This window comes from Enhydra lutris, unplaced genomic scaffold, assembly GCF_002288905.1.
Source record: "Enhydra lutris kenyoni isolate GAN:26980312 unplaced genomic scaffold, ASM228890v2 scaffoldscaffold10, whole genome shotgun sequence".
Classification (NCBI taxonomy): Eukaryota; Metazoa; Chordata; class Mammalia; order Carnivora; family Mustelidae; genus Enhydra; species Enhydra lutris.
In genome coordinates, this window is record NW_019154094.1 from 1,436,706 (window position 1) to 1,452,626 (window position 15,921).

The window sequence follows — 15,921 nt, forward strand, 5'->3', positions numbered from 1 at the left end:
CATGTTAATAGTCTGATGGCCGCGCTCAGGTCTAGTAATACTTGTCCACGGCAATGACAAGGAAGGACGTGCAGAGGTCACCCTGCCTGCGGGGTTCTGGCCCAAGCCCCTCCACTTGCTCTGTGTGTGTGTGTGTGTGTATATATACCTGTTTGTCCAAGAACCCTTTACCTTCTGGGTCGGCCAAGTCCCATATCTGTGGAAACATAAAAATGCTCATGAGTGCAACTGCCCATCACTGTCCATTTATTCACAGAACAGGAGCCACCACAACTGCGTGCGGGCCTTACGTGTCGGCTGGAGTGGACATTCCTGAGCTGTGGGTGAGGAAGCAAGTCTGGACCAGCTGAATGACCTGCCCCTCCCCCTGCCCCCACGGGCACACAGCTGGTCAGCGGCAGAACCTAGAGAACACCCAGGTCCACTCGGCTCCAAAGCCATAAGCTGTCAAGATCCCAAAAGCACTCAGGCCTCTTGACTGCTGCCCAAGCCGGAAATGGAATAGCCACCGGTTATAGCCTGAGAGGCTCACAGTGGCCAGCCCACTCCCCAAGAGGCACATCCCCTGGAAAAGGGGTCTGGCCTTCACCTGCCGGGGCAGCGCAGAAGGCAGCCTCAGAAGAGAGGTCATTATCCATTTTCACGTACCTTCCCAAGGATAATGTCTGAGAGCCCGGACTTCTTTAGAAAAAGCGCAGCTTCGCTCGCCCCAACTCGCCCTGTGTATGCCGGGTCTACCTAGAATAGGGGAAGAACTCTTGAGACAAGGCCTCAGCAAACGGCACAACAGATAAAGCAGCGCATACCGCACTGGCTATTGGCTGATAACTCGGAGGATGGAAAGGGACTAAACTGAGTTTCTACTCAGGTTTGTGTCTGCTGAGACAGGCCCTCTCAAATTCAATCAAAAAGACACTAGTGAAACTTACCTGCTTATAATAGGATTCATATAATGGATTTCCAGTGGGAATCTGTAAACAAAACCACAGACACTGGTCAAAAGCAGACATACCCCACCCTAAAAAAAAATCATCCCCTCCAAGTGCCGTTACCAAAATGTACAATTGTGAAAACCGAAATGTGTGCACTTTAAACGTTCTCTCTTCACGGACTGCCACTTGTTTTTAGACACAGATCTCACATACTTACTCAGTCTGGGAAGGAGAAATGCGAATGCTCTTTCGCAAGGCCTCATTCCTACACTCACAACTTGGTACTCAGGAAGCAGCAGCAGCCGAGCTGACTTCCATTCACCGAATGAGGGGATTTCAATGTGCCCAGGAGCTCAGAGGGAAAAGAAACCCTCTCCTGAGACTGCTCTCTGGTTCCAGAATCTGAACAGAGGTTTCTGCATGTCATCATGAAATCAGTAGACACGCAAGCTTCAGACTGGTTTCCCTGCCCCAGATCTCGTCCCCACCCATCCCGTGCTCCACCAGCCACCAGGGATGCACACTGACTGGCCCCTGCTGGGAGAGAGCTGGCCAGTGACCACTCCTACTGTGGCAGGCAGGAAGTTCAAAGTCCTCAGCCGAGCACAGAAGACACTCCACATTCCAGCCATCAGATCCAAGATATCACTGTTCAAAGAAGGTAAATGCCTGCTCTCGGGTCACGTGGCTCACTGAAGCCATGTCTGGAGCTGGCCTGGTTGGCGGCCAAGCCCTCACACTTTGCACCGTGTCCTATAGCCTCTCTTCCCGACCTCAGCGAGCCATCCCCCAAGGGAGATGTCAGCTGGGAAAGGAGTAAGCAGCCACTGAACTGTCAGCTCTACAGGCTTACACATGCTGGTGTTTTGCCACGTGAAGGGAAACAGCAGTCCACAACCCTGCCACTGACTTAGTGAGCAAAGTGAAGAACACACAATTACGCTTCCTCGTACAGAAGAATGGGCATGGGAACCACTAAAGACAAGGACAGGGAAGGCGAGGAACGAATGAGAGGTGGGAGTACCGTGTCTATTTTAAAAAGTCTTTGAATGCTGTCTTGTGATTTTTCATAATGAATAAAACTGGCAGAGGTGGGTTCCTTCCAGTTACAAACACGGGATTGGAACCAGCCCAACACTTGCATACTGCGGTGGCACAAAGAGACTCGCTTCAGGTTAAAAATACTGCCGAGATTACGGTCAGCTTCTCTGGGGGATGCCAACACCTGCGAGCATATAAAGAAGCGAAAGTACAGAGAACGCCACCAAGACAGAATGAAAACAGAAGGAAAAGAGCACGAAGACCTGAAAGGGGAGAGAGGAAAGTCAAAACAAAAAGGAAGGGGGAGATCTTGAAAAAGCAGAGAAAACTAAACACGGAGCAGCATGAAAAGGAAAGAACGCAAGGCTGGGCGACAAGGAGCCACTGCTTGAGAAAGAAAAGGGGACAACACCCAGGAGAAGGATCGAGAGGTAAGTACACAGCTACAGCACCTCCCTGGCTGGCTGCTTCCTCCTGCCTGGCGCACAGGCCCAACACGGGGGCGGGGGGGGGGGGGTCTGCCACTCTCAGCTCCTTCAGACCTTAGACCACAGTGCCCACCATCACACATCGTGTGACCTCCTGGGTTTAAAACTGTGGCATGCTTCCAAAGCACACCTCCTCAAAGGAGTAAGGCGGACAGAGGAAGCAAAGTCAGGCAGGCTGTTTGTCAAGGAGACAGTGCCGGGTACGGACAGCACATCGCCTGCCATTGGCTCACAGGAATGGAATGCGCAAGCCCCAGAGGCCTCCACCCTGATGGCAAAGGTCCCCTTCCCACCAGCAATCAGAGAGGCTCAGGTCTGAAATACACATCCAGTGGGATTTTTTTTTTTTTTTTTTTTTTTTAAGATCTCAGGGTAGGCAAGAAAAGGGGTTTCCAGCCTACTGTAATTCCAGTGAAAAAAAGGGTATTTGGGGCATACAGAGTTAACAACTGTTTCAAACTTCCCAAATGCTTCTGAGCTATTGGATCCACAATCAAGAAAAACAAGACTGAATAACCTGGAAAAGCCTCTGAAGCACCAGACCCAAAACTCCAACAGTCTAAGAAGGATTCATCCCCCGATGGCCTATGGCCAGCTTTCAATCCCACATGAGCCACAAGTGAGGAGAAACCACAAGAGTGTGCTTCAACTCTTCCTCTCTCCGGGAATCACTGTAGTAGTCTGGGACAATGACCGCAGTTAGAAGCTTCAATGTCATTACTCATACTTCAGTTACTGCAAAAGCAGAAGGGGGTAAAGGGGAAAACACCAGATCTAGCTGGCACTTCCCCTCACCACTCCACCTCATCCCAGGGATGGTGGAATCACGTCTGCAAGCTGCCTGATATGCCACTGAGATGGACCTGAAGACACCTGCTGCTAACACCATGAATCCCCCAATGACAGGCCACCTATATGGTCAGCTCCTGGGCAGAGACCTCCATCACAACTGGCTCACTGGTGCCGGCAGCGGCTCCCAGAGGGAATGATACAGCTGCGGGGACAGAGCACACTGAGAGCGGACACCAGAGCTCTTCTTCTCTGTCTGACCCCAAAGAGAGCCCAGGGCCAAGCCTGCGGCACAGGCAGAAAGGGAACGGGCCAGGAGATGAGGCTTTCAGTATAAGAAAGCTGCAGAAAGTAAGAGGCCGCAGAGAATGGGGTGAGGTCTTTGAAAATGGAAGTAGGACAAACCAGCCTGGGATGGAGATGTCCTTCGCCAACCCACCCTGCCAAGGAGCCACCTTCAACTTGCAGTGACTGAATTACTGATGCGATTCAATCATCACTTTCAGTGTGACCATTCAGTTGCTCGTCAGAGCTTAAAATACTCAGAGATAACATGGAAAGTTCCTGTTGCCTCTTTGCTCTGTCCTCCAGCCTCCACGCAATTTACAAGCAGGGGCAACAGGGAAGGGGCACATACCAAGGACAAGCTGACACCCTTCTGTGCAGAGGGCTTTAAGACACCACAGTTGGAGTGAGCACATGCAATTTTAACGCTGGAGAAAAGCAGCTTGAGATGAAGAACACAGTGGAACTACTTTGGAGGGGAAATCCTCTGAAGATTGGGGTTCTAGCCACTCCAAAACCTCTAGGATTGAGCCCATCCAGCTCTGATCCCCGCTTTTGTCCAAAGGCAGGACCTCTCCTAAGTCTTTATGCCTAGAACCAGGAGAATTCCCAGTCTTCCGGGAAAGGCTGTGCTTTTGTGCCAGACAAAGCAATGACTGCCAGCCTTGCTCATTTCAAAAATGGCATTTCTTTAAAGCAAACCAGTTTTTAAGACTTTTGGAAAAAAGTTTAATCCATTGCTCTGATAAACAGGGGATCACATTCATGGAGCACTCCTGTTTCCTATCCTGCACCTCATTTAATGCTCCAACAACACTACGGCACAGGTATACAGACGTTAGTCCCAGACTGCAGGTGCTCAGACTGGGGTAGCATGCACAGGGTCACAGAGCCAGTGAGTGGCAAAGCCAGAGGAGCGCCCAGATCATGCAGCGCCATCTTACTTTGCACGCCGCAAAAACAGCCCAGGCGTGACAGAGCTGGGCACTGGGCCCCAGCACAGCCTCCTATGCATGGTAGCCCTGGGAAAATGCACGCCCGTGATTATGTGCTGATGCATTTTATTCAACCCGAGAGGTCAGAGTACAACACTCAACTCGAGTATATAAAATGACTTGAAAACCAGTACAGCCTGTCATTTCCCCCAGGAAGCTAAGACCCCATAACACTGTATTTTCAGATTTTTTTTTTAACCTGTCATATATCTTTTTTTAAGATTTTATTTATTTACTTGACAGAGAGAGAGAGAGAGAGAGAGAGAGACAGCAAGAGAGGGAATACAAGCAGGCATCCCGCTGAGCAGGGAGCCTGATGCGGGGTTTGATCCCAGAACCCCGGGATCACGATACAAGCTGAAGGCAGATGCTTAACGACTGCGCCACCCAGGCGCCCTTCTTTTTTTTTTTAATTCCAGTGTAGTCAGCACACAGTGTAATATTAGTATCAGATGTACCATATAGTGATTCTACACTTCCATATATTACACAGTGCTCATCAAGATAACTGTATTGTTTAATCCCCACTGCCTGTTTTCCCCACCCCCCACCCACCTCCCCTCTGGTAACCATCTGTTTGTTCTCTGTAGTTAAGAGTCTGTTTTTTGGTTTGTCTCTTTTTTCCTTTGTTTGTTTGTTCTATTTCTTAAATTCCACATACGAGTGAAATCATGTGGTATTGGTCTTTCTCTGACTGAGAGAGACTATTTTGCTTAGCATAATACCCTCTAGCTCCATCCATGTCAATGCAAAAGGCAAGATTTCATTCTTCCTTATGGCTGAGTAATATTCCATTGTATATATATCCCTCCTCTTCTTATCCATTCATCTACCGACGGACTGGGCTGTTTCCATAGTCTGACTTTTGTAATAATGCGGCAATGAACATAGGGGTGCATATATCCCTTCAAGTTAGTGTTTTTGTTCTCTTTGGGTAAACAGTGTGATTACTAGATTGCAGGGTAGTTCTACTTTAAATTTTTTTGAGGAACCTCAATAAATGTTTTCCAGAGTGGCTGCGCCAGTTTGCATTCCCACCAACAGTGCACAAGGGCTCCACTTTGTCCACATCCTCACCCACACTTGTTGTTTCTTGTGTTTTTTATTTTAGCCATTCTGATGGGTGCGTCGAGATATCTGATTGAGGTTTTGATTTGCATTTCCCCAATGCGGAATGCAGTTGGAAGAACAAATATTGTCAAAATATCTCCACCACCCCCAAGCAATCTCCACATTTCAGGCAATCCCTATCAAAATACCAGCAGTATTCTTCACAGATCTAGAACAAACAATCCTACAATTTGTATGGAACCACAAAGACCCTGAATAGCCAAAGCAATCTTGAAAAAGAAAAAACAAAACTGGAGGTATCACAATTTGAGACTTAAGTTATATTACAAAACTGTAGCAATCACAACAGTATGGTGCTGGCATAAAAGACCTAATGCGTACATAGATCAATGGAAACAGAACAGAAAGTCCAGAAATAAACCCACAATTTTATGGTCAATTAATCTTTGACCAAGCAGGAAAGAATATTCAATAGGGAATAGGCATTATCTTTAACAAAAGGTGTTGGGAAAACTGGACAGCAACATGCAGAAATGAAATTGGAACACTTTCTTACACCCTACACAAAAAAAAACTCAAAATGGATTGAGGACCTAAATGTGAGACCTAAAACCATAAAGATCACATAAGAGAGCACAGGCAGTAATTTCTCTGACACTGGTCACAGCAGCAGCATCCTTCTTAGACAGGTCTCCTGAGGCTAGGGAAACAAAACCAAAAATAAACTATTCAGACTCCATCAAAATAAAAGGCTTCTGGGGTGCCTGGGTGGCTCAGTCTGTTAAGCGTCTGCCTTCGGCTCAGGTCATGATGCCAGGGTCCTGGGATGGAGCCCCACATCGGGCTCCTTGCTCAGCAGGGAGTTTGCTTCTCCCTCTCCCTCTGCCTGCCTCTCCCCTTACTTGTGCTCCGCGCTCTCTCTCTCTCACTCTCAAATAAATAAATAAAATCTTTTAAAAAGGGATGCCTGGGTGGCTCAGTTGGTTAAGCTGCTGCCTTCAGCTCAGGTCATGATCCCAGGGTCCTCAGATCGAGTCCCACATCAGGCTCCTTGCTCGGCAGGGAGCCTACTTCTCTCTCTGCCTCTGCCTGCCACTCTGCCTGCTGGTGCGCTCTCTCTCTCTGACAAATAAATACAATCTTTAAAAAAAAATTTTAAATCTTAAAAAAATAAAGATAATGAATAAAAGGATCTTTGAAAATAAATAAAAGGCTTTTCGATGGCAAAGGAAAAAAAACCAACAAAACTAAAAGACAACCTACTGAATGGGAGAAGATATTTGCAAATGACATATCTGATAAAGGGTTAGTATCCAAAATATATAAAGAACTTATACAACTCAACACCAAAGAACCAAATAATCCAATTAAAAAATGGGCAGAAGACATGAACAGACATTTCTCCAAAGAAGACATCCAGATGGCCAACAGACACATGAAAAGATGCTCCACATCACTCATCATCAGGGGCATGCAAATGGTGTATTTTTCAATTAAGTTGCCAAGTTTTGCAGGAATTAGGCAGGTAACACCCAAAGACATCCTGGTCTGAGTTTCTACTTGGAAAACCAGGTGCTGATATAAACTTGCAGCCCACGGGGCACCTGGCTGGCTCAGTCACGAGAGTGTGCAACTCTTGACCTCAGGATCGTGACTTCAAGCCCCACACTGGGTGTAGAGATGACTTAAATAAATAAAACTTAAATACTAATAATTAAAAAAAAAAAAAAAAAAGGCAGCCCAAAGAAGTGCTCACTTAATAGTCCTTATGTTTCTGCCTTCCACTTACCATTGGCTGCCTTCACTGCTTGCAAAGCCATTATGTTGGCTATGTGCACAGTCATATTCCGCAGCTGAGGAAACTGGGATTTAGCTCAGCAGCATTCAAAAACATCAGAAAACACTGGGGCCTCTCTGACCTCCCAGGAACTGACAGCTCTCTCCAAATGCCCCATCAGAGGTTTCTAAACCTGAGCTAAGGCAAACCTTGCTGAGAGAAGGAGAACACTGATGTGAGAAAGAGCTTTTATAAAACCACAAGAAAAAAGATATCCTAATTTTAAAATGAGCAAAGCAGGGGCAGCTGGGTGGCTCAGTGGGTTAAGCCTCTGCCTTCGGCTCAGGTCATGATCTCAGGGTCCTGGGATTGAGCCCGCATTGGGCTCTCTGCTCAGCAGGGAGCCTGCTTCCCACCCACCCCCACACCCCCCCACCTGCCTCTCTGCCTACTTGTGATCTCTGTCTGTCAAGTAAATAAATAAAATCTTAAAAAAAAAAAAAAATGAGGGTGCCTGGGTGGCTCAGTGGTTTAAAGCCTCTGCCTTTGGCTCAGGTCATGATTTCAGGGTCCTGGGATCAAGCCCCACATTGGGCTCTCTGCTCCCCAGGGAGCCTGCTTCCTCCTCTCTCTGCCAGCCTCTCCGCCTACTTGTAATCTCTGTCAAATAAATAAATAAATAAAATCTTTTAAAAAAATAAAAAATAAATGAGAAAAAAAAATTCAGAAAGAAAAGACGTAGCAAAGTTGGGGGGAACGTTCAATTTCCAAATTGCAAAACAGAGTGAAGGACCAGCATTTGCTATCAGGTTGGCAGAGTCAGCAGAGGGGGAAAACGAGCATCTTGGGCTCTATGTGTGGGAAGATGACCAACTGGCTCTTCTAGAGGGTGATGTGATACTGCATTGTTACCGTGTACACCCCTGACATGCAGGTTCCACTTCATTCCTGCCAAACTCCAGCAAGAGTTTTTATAGATAAAAATAAGACTATTCTAAAATGTATAGAGACAGGCAAAGGAACCAAAATAGCTCAAACAATCTGGAAGAAGAAAAATAAAGTGGGAGGCATCAGTCTACCTGATTTCAAGTCCCGCTATAAGGCAGCATGGCGGTGATGAAGGGGCAGACACACACAGCCACGGAACACAAAGGAGAACCCAGAAACAGACGTACACTGGGTGAACCCGACCGACTGCTGACAGAGGTGCAGGGCCATTCAGGAGGAAAGAGGCCTGCCTGGCCTACGGTGAAGCAACCGGACATCCAGAGGGAGAAAATGAGCCTCAACCCAAGTCTCACACTTTCTACAAAAATTCATTCCAAATGGGTCGCAGGCTTAAATGGAAAAACTTAAATGGAATAACACTTTTGGGAAAACAAAACAAAACAAAACAAAAATAAAATATTCAGAAACAAGGGCTGGGGAAGGAGTTCTTAGACTTGATACCAAAAGCCTGACTCATAAAAGGAAAAACTGATAAACTGGACCTCATCAAAATTAAAAATGTTTGCCCTGTCAAAGACCCTGGGAAGATGACAAACCAAGTCACAGAAATATTTGCAAATCACAGATCTGACAAAGGATATGAAATACATAAAGTATCTGAAATATACAAAGAACTCTCAAAACTCAATGGCACAAAAGCAAACAATGTGGGGGGGGCAGGGTGGTGCCTGGCTGGCTCCATGGGTGGAGCACACGACTCAAGTCTTGGGGTAGTGAGTTCAAGCCCCACGTTGGGCATAGAGTTTGCTTATATAAAAAAAAAAAAAAAAAAAAAAAAGCAAATGATCAAATGAAGACATGAGCCAAAGACATGAAGAGACATTTCACCCAAGAGGACGCACAGATGGCAAGTAAGCCCATGAAAAGATGGTCAGCATATGTTAGTCATTAGGGAAATGCAAATCAGAACCACAGGAAGATGCCCCCACACACCCATGACGATGGCGAAAACAACGACGACACCAGTGAGCACGCAGAGAAACTGGATCACCTGCACGTCGACAGTGGGGAGGCAAAATGTACAGCTCTGGAGAACAGTTCAGCAGTTTCTTAAAAAGAACTAAGCCTGCAACTGTCACGAGACCCAGCAGTTGTCCTGGGCATGCATCCAGACAAATGAAGACTTGGGTTTGCATAATATCCTGTACTCACAGACCGGAAACACACCCAATGTCCTCCCATGGGGGATCGGTTACATGAACTGTGACCACCCCCCACCCTGTGGAATACCACTTGGCAATGAAAAAATGCCAAGGAATGAACTACTAATATGCACAACAGCCTAGAAGAATCGATACTAAGTAAAAAAGGCCAATCTCCACAGGTTATGTGCTGAATGACTCTATTACATAACATCACTATAATGCTGGAATTCTGGAAATGAACAGATTAGTGGGTGTCAGAGGTGAAGGAAGGCATGGGAGTGGCTAAAAGGGCCAAGAGGAAGGATCCCTGCTTAGGATGGAACCAGTCTGCATCTGACTGCATCGATGTCACAGTTTTGGCTGCGATGGTGAACTACAGATTTGCCAAGTGTTACCACTGCAGGAAACCCAGTGAAGACTCTCTCTACATTATTTTTCTCAACTGCACGTAAATATGTAATTATCTCAAAATAAATTTTAAAAAGGCAGTACGAGAGACAGGAGACCTCACAATCGAATAACAAGGTTACCTCCGGAGACACTCCAGAATATGGACTGGGTATCAATGGAATAGTACTAAGGGATGATTAAATGTGTAAGGTGTTGATATGGTACCATGGGTATGTAAAGAAAAATGGTCTTCTTGTCAGAGATGCAAACTGAGATATGATTTCTGAGACTTACTTTTTTAAGATTTATTTATTTTGAGAGAGAGAGTGCGGCAAGAGCTCTCTCCTGGGGGAGAGGGGCAAAGGGAGGAGGGGGAGAATCTCAAGCAGACTCCCCGCTGAATGGGGAGCCTGACCTAGGGCTTGACCTCACAGTCCTGAGATCACAACCTAAGCCCAAATCAAGAGTTGGGACACCAAACCGACTGAGCCACCTAGGCACCCCGATTTCTGAGATTTAAAACAAAAAAACCTCAGAAATAAAAACGTACATGGCAGAGGTCAAGGGATGGTAGATAAGCGCAGAGATTTGCAAAACAGTGTTTGTTTGGGTGCCCGGCTGGCTCAGTTGGTAGAGCGTACGACTCTCAGTCTCAACAGCATGAGTTCAAGCCCCACGTTGGGCATGGAGCCTACTTTAAAAAAAGAAAAAAAAAAGGCATTTGTTGTAAACGGACAGTGCACACGTGGGAGTTCATTAAACTCTTCCCTCTCCTTTGAGTGTGTGTAAAATCTTACATAATTCAAGACCAACATCTGATATGTTTCTGCTCTGGCAAGGATCCTAGCAGTACAAGCCGCTTCACGTGTGAAGGGTGATAAAAAAAGAGCAGCTTTGTCACAAGCAGCGTCATACTTTTGACAAACAATAAAAACTAGCACTTTTTTTTAACTTTTTCTTTTTAAGATTTTTACTTATTTGTCAAAGAGAGAGAGCACACATGCACAAGCAGGAGGAATGGCAGGCAGAGGGAGAAGCAGGCTCCCTGCTGAGCAGGGAGCCTGATGTGGGGCTCGATCCCAGGATCCGGGGATCATAACCCGAGCCAAAGGCAGCTGCTTAACCGACTGAGCCACCCAGGTGCCCCAAAACTAGCACTTCTTTAACACACAATACACACCCCCTTCTGCTACTGTAAGGTCTCCCCCGGGGGGTCTACCCCAAGGAAGTGACCAACTATGCAGGAGGTGGGGAAAGGCAAGAGCGTTGTATCAGTTCATCCTGCTGGAGGGCGAGGACTATGGGTGACAGAAGAGGTTGAAAATAGGCGAGGATCCCACGCAGCAGCAAAACAGCACAGGCAGAACATTTACAATCAGGGTATGATCGTCAGGTATTTGCTAAGTGCAAAGGAAGGGCCCAAACCAGCATAGATAGTGATGACATGGCTGGTAAGCCCCCAGCGATTACATATGCACATGGACTTGAGTGTGGCAGGACGGACACCACATGCTAACACCAATTCCTACCCGTGAACCAATGTCCCCACTGCCCCCACCGTGGCTTTCTGAGTTCGCCAGTGTTCTACATTAGCGCACATTGCTCTTGTAAACAAGACAGAAAAGGAAAAGAGCCACATACGAGAAGAGGGATCTGAAGACACATGATTCTCCCTGGGGACCCAAATAACTGCCATGACAAAGGACTAAGTGAAGATGTGCACTGCCATTCAGCACAGCACGCACGGCCTCCGTCCGACCCACTCAGAACTCAAGGCCTGAAGTCTCCACCTCCAAGGAGAACCAGAGAGCAAGAACCATGCCTGAAACTGTAGACACACAGTGAAGCGTCAAGGTGAGCAAGACAGCCAGAGGGAGTTCAAGGCCAGGATCTACTAGACGGAATGCAGACTCAAGCTTCAGCCCTCCCAAGAGACCCCTGCTCTTGGCCCCATCTACCAGAAACGGAAATAAAAGAGAAACCAAGGTCACTTAAGGCAACCTTCCCACCGTGACATGCCACCTTGTGCAAGAGACAGGACCTGCAGGGAGTCCTGAAGGTCTCTACCCACACCTCTTAGCCTGGTGCTCCCAGCACCAAGGGAGAAGCAGAACCACACAGAGGTCAACAACGCCACCAGATAGATGTGGATTAAAGTCCCATCCCAGGGAGCCTGGGTGGCTCAGTTGGTTAAGTGACTGCCTTCAGCTCAGGTCATGATCCCAGAGTTCTGGGATCTAGTCCCACGTTGGGCTCCCAGCTCCGCAGGGAGTTTGCTTCTCCCTCTGAACTTCTACTGTATCATGCTCTCTCACTCTCTCTCTCTCAGATAAATAAAATCTTTTAAAAAAAAAAATAAAGAATCTTTTACAAAAAAATAAAATGAAATAAAGTCCCACCCCACCACTAGAGTACTGTGCAACCCTGGGGAAGGTGAGCAGCCTCTCTGTGCCTCGGTTTCCTCATTTGGAAAATAAGGATGAGCATTCCCACCACCAGAGACTGGCACGGGTTGAGCAGTCCTCCAATCCTGGCTGTTTACAGTCCCATCTCCTCCTAGTCCTCTCCTTCCACCGGCTCCCATGTGAAAATATATCCCATCCCTAGAAATGTCCCCCAGCCCATTCCACTTCAAACTACTAACCTCCCACCTACTCTTCACAGAAAACTTCCTGAAAGAGTGTCTGCACTTGGGACTTGGAAATTCATTCATTCACTCATTCAACAAACACACGTTAAGTCCACACAATGAGGCGGAATCCAGGATATAAAAGGGTGTGAGAAAGAACTCTAGGGCTCAAGATGAGGAGACCGGGCAGGCCAAGTGAGCGCATGACTACAGTACAAGGTGCCATGGGATATGAAGGCGAAGATAGCAGGAGGCACTGCCGAAGCCTCCAGAGCCTAAGCCAGGGGTCAAGGATGGGCACAGTGGACTCTGGGGCAGAGGGGGGCGGCAGGGACTTGGGGCCCTTCAGCACAGTTTCAGCCAGCCAGGAAGGAGGGACACAGTGAGGTAAGAGGGTCTGCGCCCACCCAGCGGAGAAGCCTGGAACGTGATCCCCGTGGCGACCTGAGCAGATGTGCACATGACCAGTGACCTGAATATGCATTTAACTGTGCGGAGTGGGAGACCGGAGAGACGTCAGTAAGTCTCCAGGGGAATGAGGCCACTCACTGCGCAAACACAAAGAAAGGGGGCTGTCCACCTTTACACGTGTTTCTCTGACGTGGAGGCGGAAATCTCATTCCCATTCAAGCAGTTTCTACCGAGTCGTGCGGAGCTCCGAGTCTGGAGAAGAAAGTCATTACACGTGACAATGCACACGGAGGGCTGCCAAGTGCTGGGAGGAAGAGACAGGGGTGGCGGGGAGACACACACCTGTGAGGGCGGAGACACCACCACAGCCCCAGCTGAGCCTGCCCAAGGGGATACGAGACAACAGGCATGCCTAGGAGTACCCGCACTGAAGCTCTGGGGAGAGACAGGTCTGCAACACCACAGGTGGGGACACACCGAGGGGGCAGGGTCCTGGAGGGAACAGGTGATGGGCATGTAGGGAGGGGCACGGGGTTGAGTGCAGCCACACAAAGGGCAGGTGGATGGGACTGGAAAGGGTCAGACAACAGGGAGCTCAGACAGCCTGAGCACAGCAGGGCGCAGATTCTAGCCCGATCTCAAGATCAAAAGAGGCCCTGGCCTCCCCAGAGCCCCCGCGGCTATCGCTCCTCCCAGCCTCTCAGAGAACAGCTCCCGTCCATTCTGTCCTTCCTTTCTCCGCACAGTGGACCAGGCCCTGAGCAGACCCACGGGGTGACAGCTCAGCAGCAGGGGCCCCTAAGCAGCAGGGCACCGACTGCCTTCCTCTCACAGTGCTCCCAACTTGCCCTAAGTGTGCCCTGAATCTTCCCAAAATTCCTTTCCTAGATCAGTCACCTGGGGGTTCCAACGTCTCTGCCATGTGCTGAGCCCCGGCCCAATATTTCGCCATCCCTTACGCGGGCACGCTGCCCAGGACTCAGGGATCCCCAGGCCGATCGGGTCAGCAGCTCTCCATGCCCCTCCCCTGTTCTCTGAGGGTGGCCTCATCAGCCTCCCGGAACCCACTGCTCCTCTATAGAGCCTGGGTCCTCTAGGCACCAGGGATTCAGCAGGCTCCCGGATTCCATGGTGAGCAAAAGACACTCACCACTACCAAGGAGGGGCATCGTGGTCTGCTCAGGGAACAAATACAGAAGAGCAGCCCTGCTGGGAGGAGCAGGGAGAGGAATTCCAATGGTCACTCCCCTGCTCGGAAAAGACTGTGTGGCGAAGAGTGCAACGTTCCAAGCCTCAGCCTGGCTCTTGAGGTGCCCGGCAGCCATCCTCTGCCCCTGCTGGGCTAATTCACTACTCCTTCCCTCTCCACCACACACGCATTCACCTGGATAGTCAGAGACACTTGCATACACTCGCGAGCACACAGCGCTCTATCCCTGCTCTCCTTCCTGCTCTGGCAGATTCTCTGCACACTGTGCACTGTACGCTCCTTGTCTGGGCACAAATTATTCCCTATGCCTGAAATGGGCGGGGGGGAGGGGTTGTGCCCACTCAAGGCCAATTACCTCCCAGCCCCACAACTGACCCCCGACTTTAAAAACCTTCCAAATTCCCCCCAACTGAAATAACTCTCTCTCTCCTCTACATTCCCATAGCCCCAAACCTACAAATGGGACATTTCTTCATGTCCAAATTTTGTCAAGGCTACTCTCGTGCCTGGGGTCCCCTCCTTCCTACATTTTTAATTCTGGGGGTAGGGGGTGAGGCAGAAGTCTCACACTTCTTCTACTTCTTACAATGCTGGCTCCGTAAGCAGGCCTTCCATAAACTTTTTTTTTTTTTTTTAATAAACTTATTTCCTTGTTTGTTTGTTTACAGAACAGGTAAGATTTTGATGGAGCCTCAGGAGGGAGTGGGTGAGACGGCCGCAGAGAGGCTGATGCTCGGGCAGACAAGGCTTCGCCACTCAGCAGCAGAGTGAAGACAAGCCACAATGCCTCCCAGGGCCCAAGTTCCCCAGCCAAGGACTGGGACTAATACAGTGCCGGCCCCGAGGATTACTTTAGGTCCCGGTAAAGCACAGCCTCTAACTCCAAAATGCGACTGTATCCATTACTGCCCTTCTTACTGCTGTCACGGAGACGGAGGAGCTGGCTTTATTTATAGAGAATCATGGGGGCTGGGAAGGGAAGTCAGGCAAGGCTACTAATCAGGGCCTGTTTGGCAAACATCAGATCACAGTCCTGACAGCTCGCCACACCAAATGGTCTTTGCCAAAAAATGAGAAAATGCTTTACCAAATGTTGGCTACACTGCAGTACGTATTGTACTCATTTTCACACTCAATTAGTTGGCTGAGTCGCTCCCAACAGTCCTTTACTAGTTCTCAGTCTTACTTATTTTCTTTTAAATAGGCAATCGCACACACAGCAGGTTAAGTGCTTAGTAGCTGTGAATTAAAGGATAATTCCGAGGGGCTAAAAGGCAAAATTAAGTCAAGAGGCCAAATGCCAATAGGACCAGCTTGGCGTGTAAGGAAACACCGATCCCCTGGGGTCGTGTGTGGGTGAGAAACAACAGCACCAACCCGTAGGCACTCAGCAACTGCAGGCATCTTCTCCACAGACAAAGTGTCCCCAGTGGACACAGGGGTCCGACATTGCAGACCCAGAGACCGTTCAGGGTCTTGATCAAGAAAACTCCCAACAGGAGAAAGGTTCTCCACAGCACACATCCAGGTCTGCCGGGTACGGGCACCTCCAGCCACAAACAATGCCGTTTCTAGGGTGCCAGCGAATTTAGAGGGCTACTCCATGCCCAAACTTCCCAGTCCTGGCTTAACAATCTCCGTGAGGACCTCGCCCTCAATAGGCCTGTTCTCTCTCTCTCTCTTTTTTCCCTGTTTATTCTTTGCCCCTTTAAAAGCAGTCCAAAAGGGGCGCCTGGGTGGCTCAGTGGGT

General features: G+C 48.6%; 1 protein-coding gene across 4 annotated transcripts in view; it reads right to left on the bottom strand.

Annotated features, from left to right (window-relative positions):
- Positions 1–15,921, bottom strand: part of LOC111143782 (epidermal growth factor receptor pathway substrate 15 like 1) — a 95,068-nt gene that overhangs the window by 69,411 nt on the left and 9,736 nt on the right. For 3 of the 4 annotated variants that reach the window (XM_022497650.1, XM_022497649.1, XM_022497651.1), the window contains exons 2-4: positions 930–971; positions 649–738; positions 149–196 (exon numbers count right to left, since the gene is read on the bottom strand). In XM_022497650.1, coding sequence (XP_022353358.1) covers positions 149–196; positions 649–738; positions 930–971 — 180 coding nt within the window. Of the gene's footprint in view, positions 1–148; positions 197–648; positions 739–929; positions 972–1,149; positions 1,451–15,921 lie in introns of those variants that run through there. The other variant, XM_022497653.1, reaches the window with a different exon arrangement.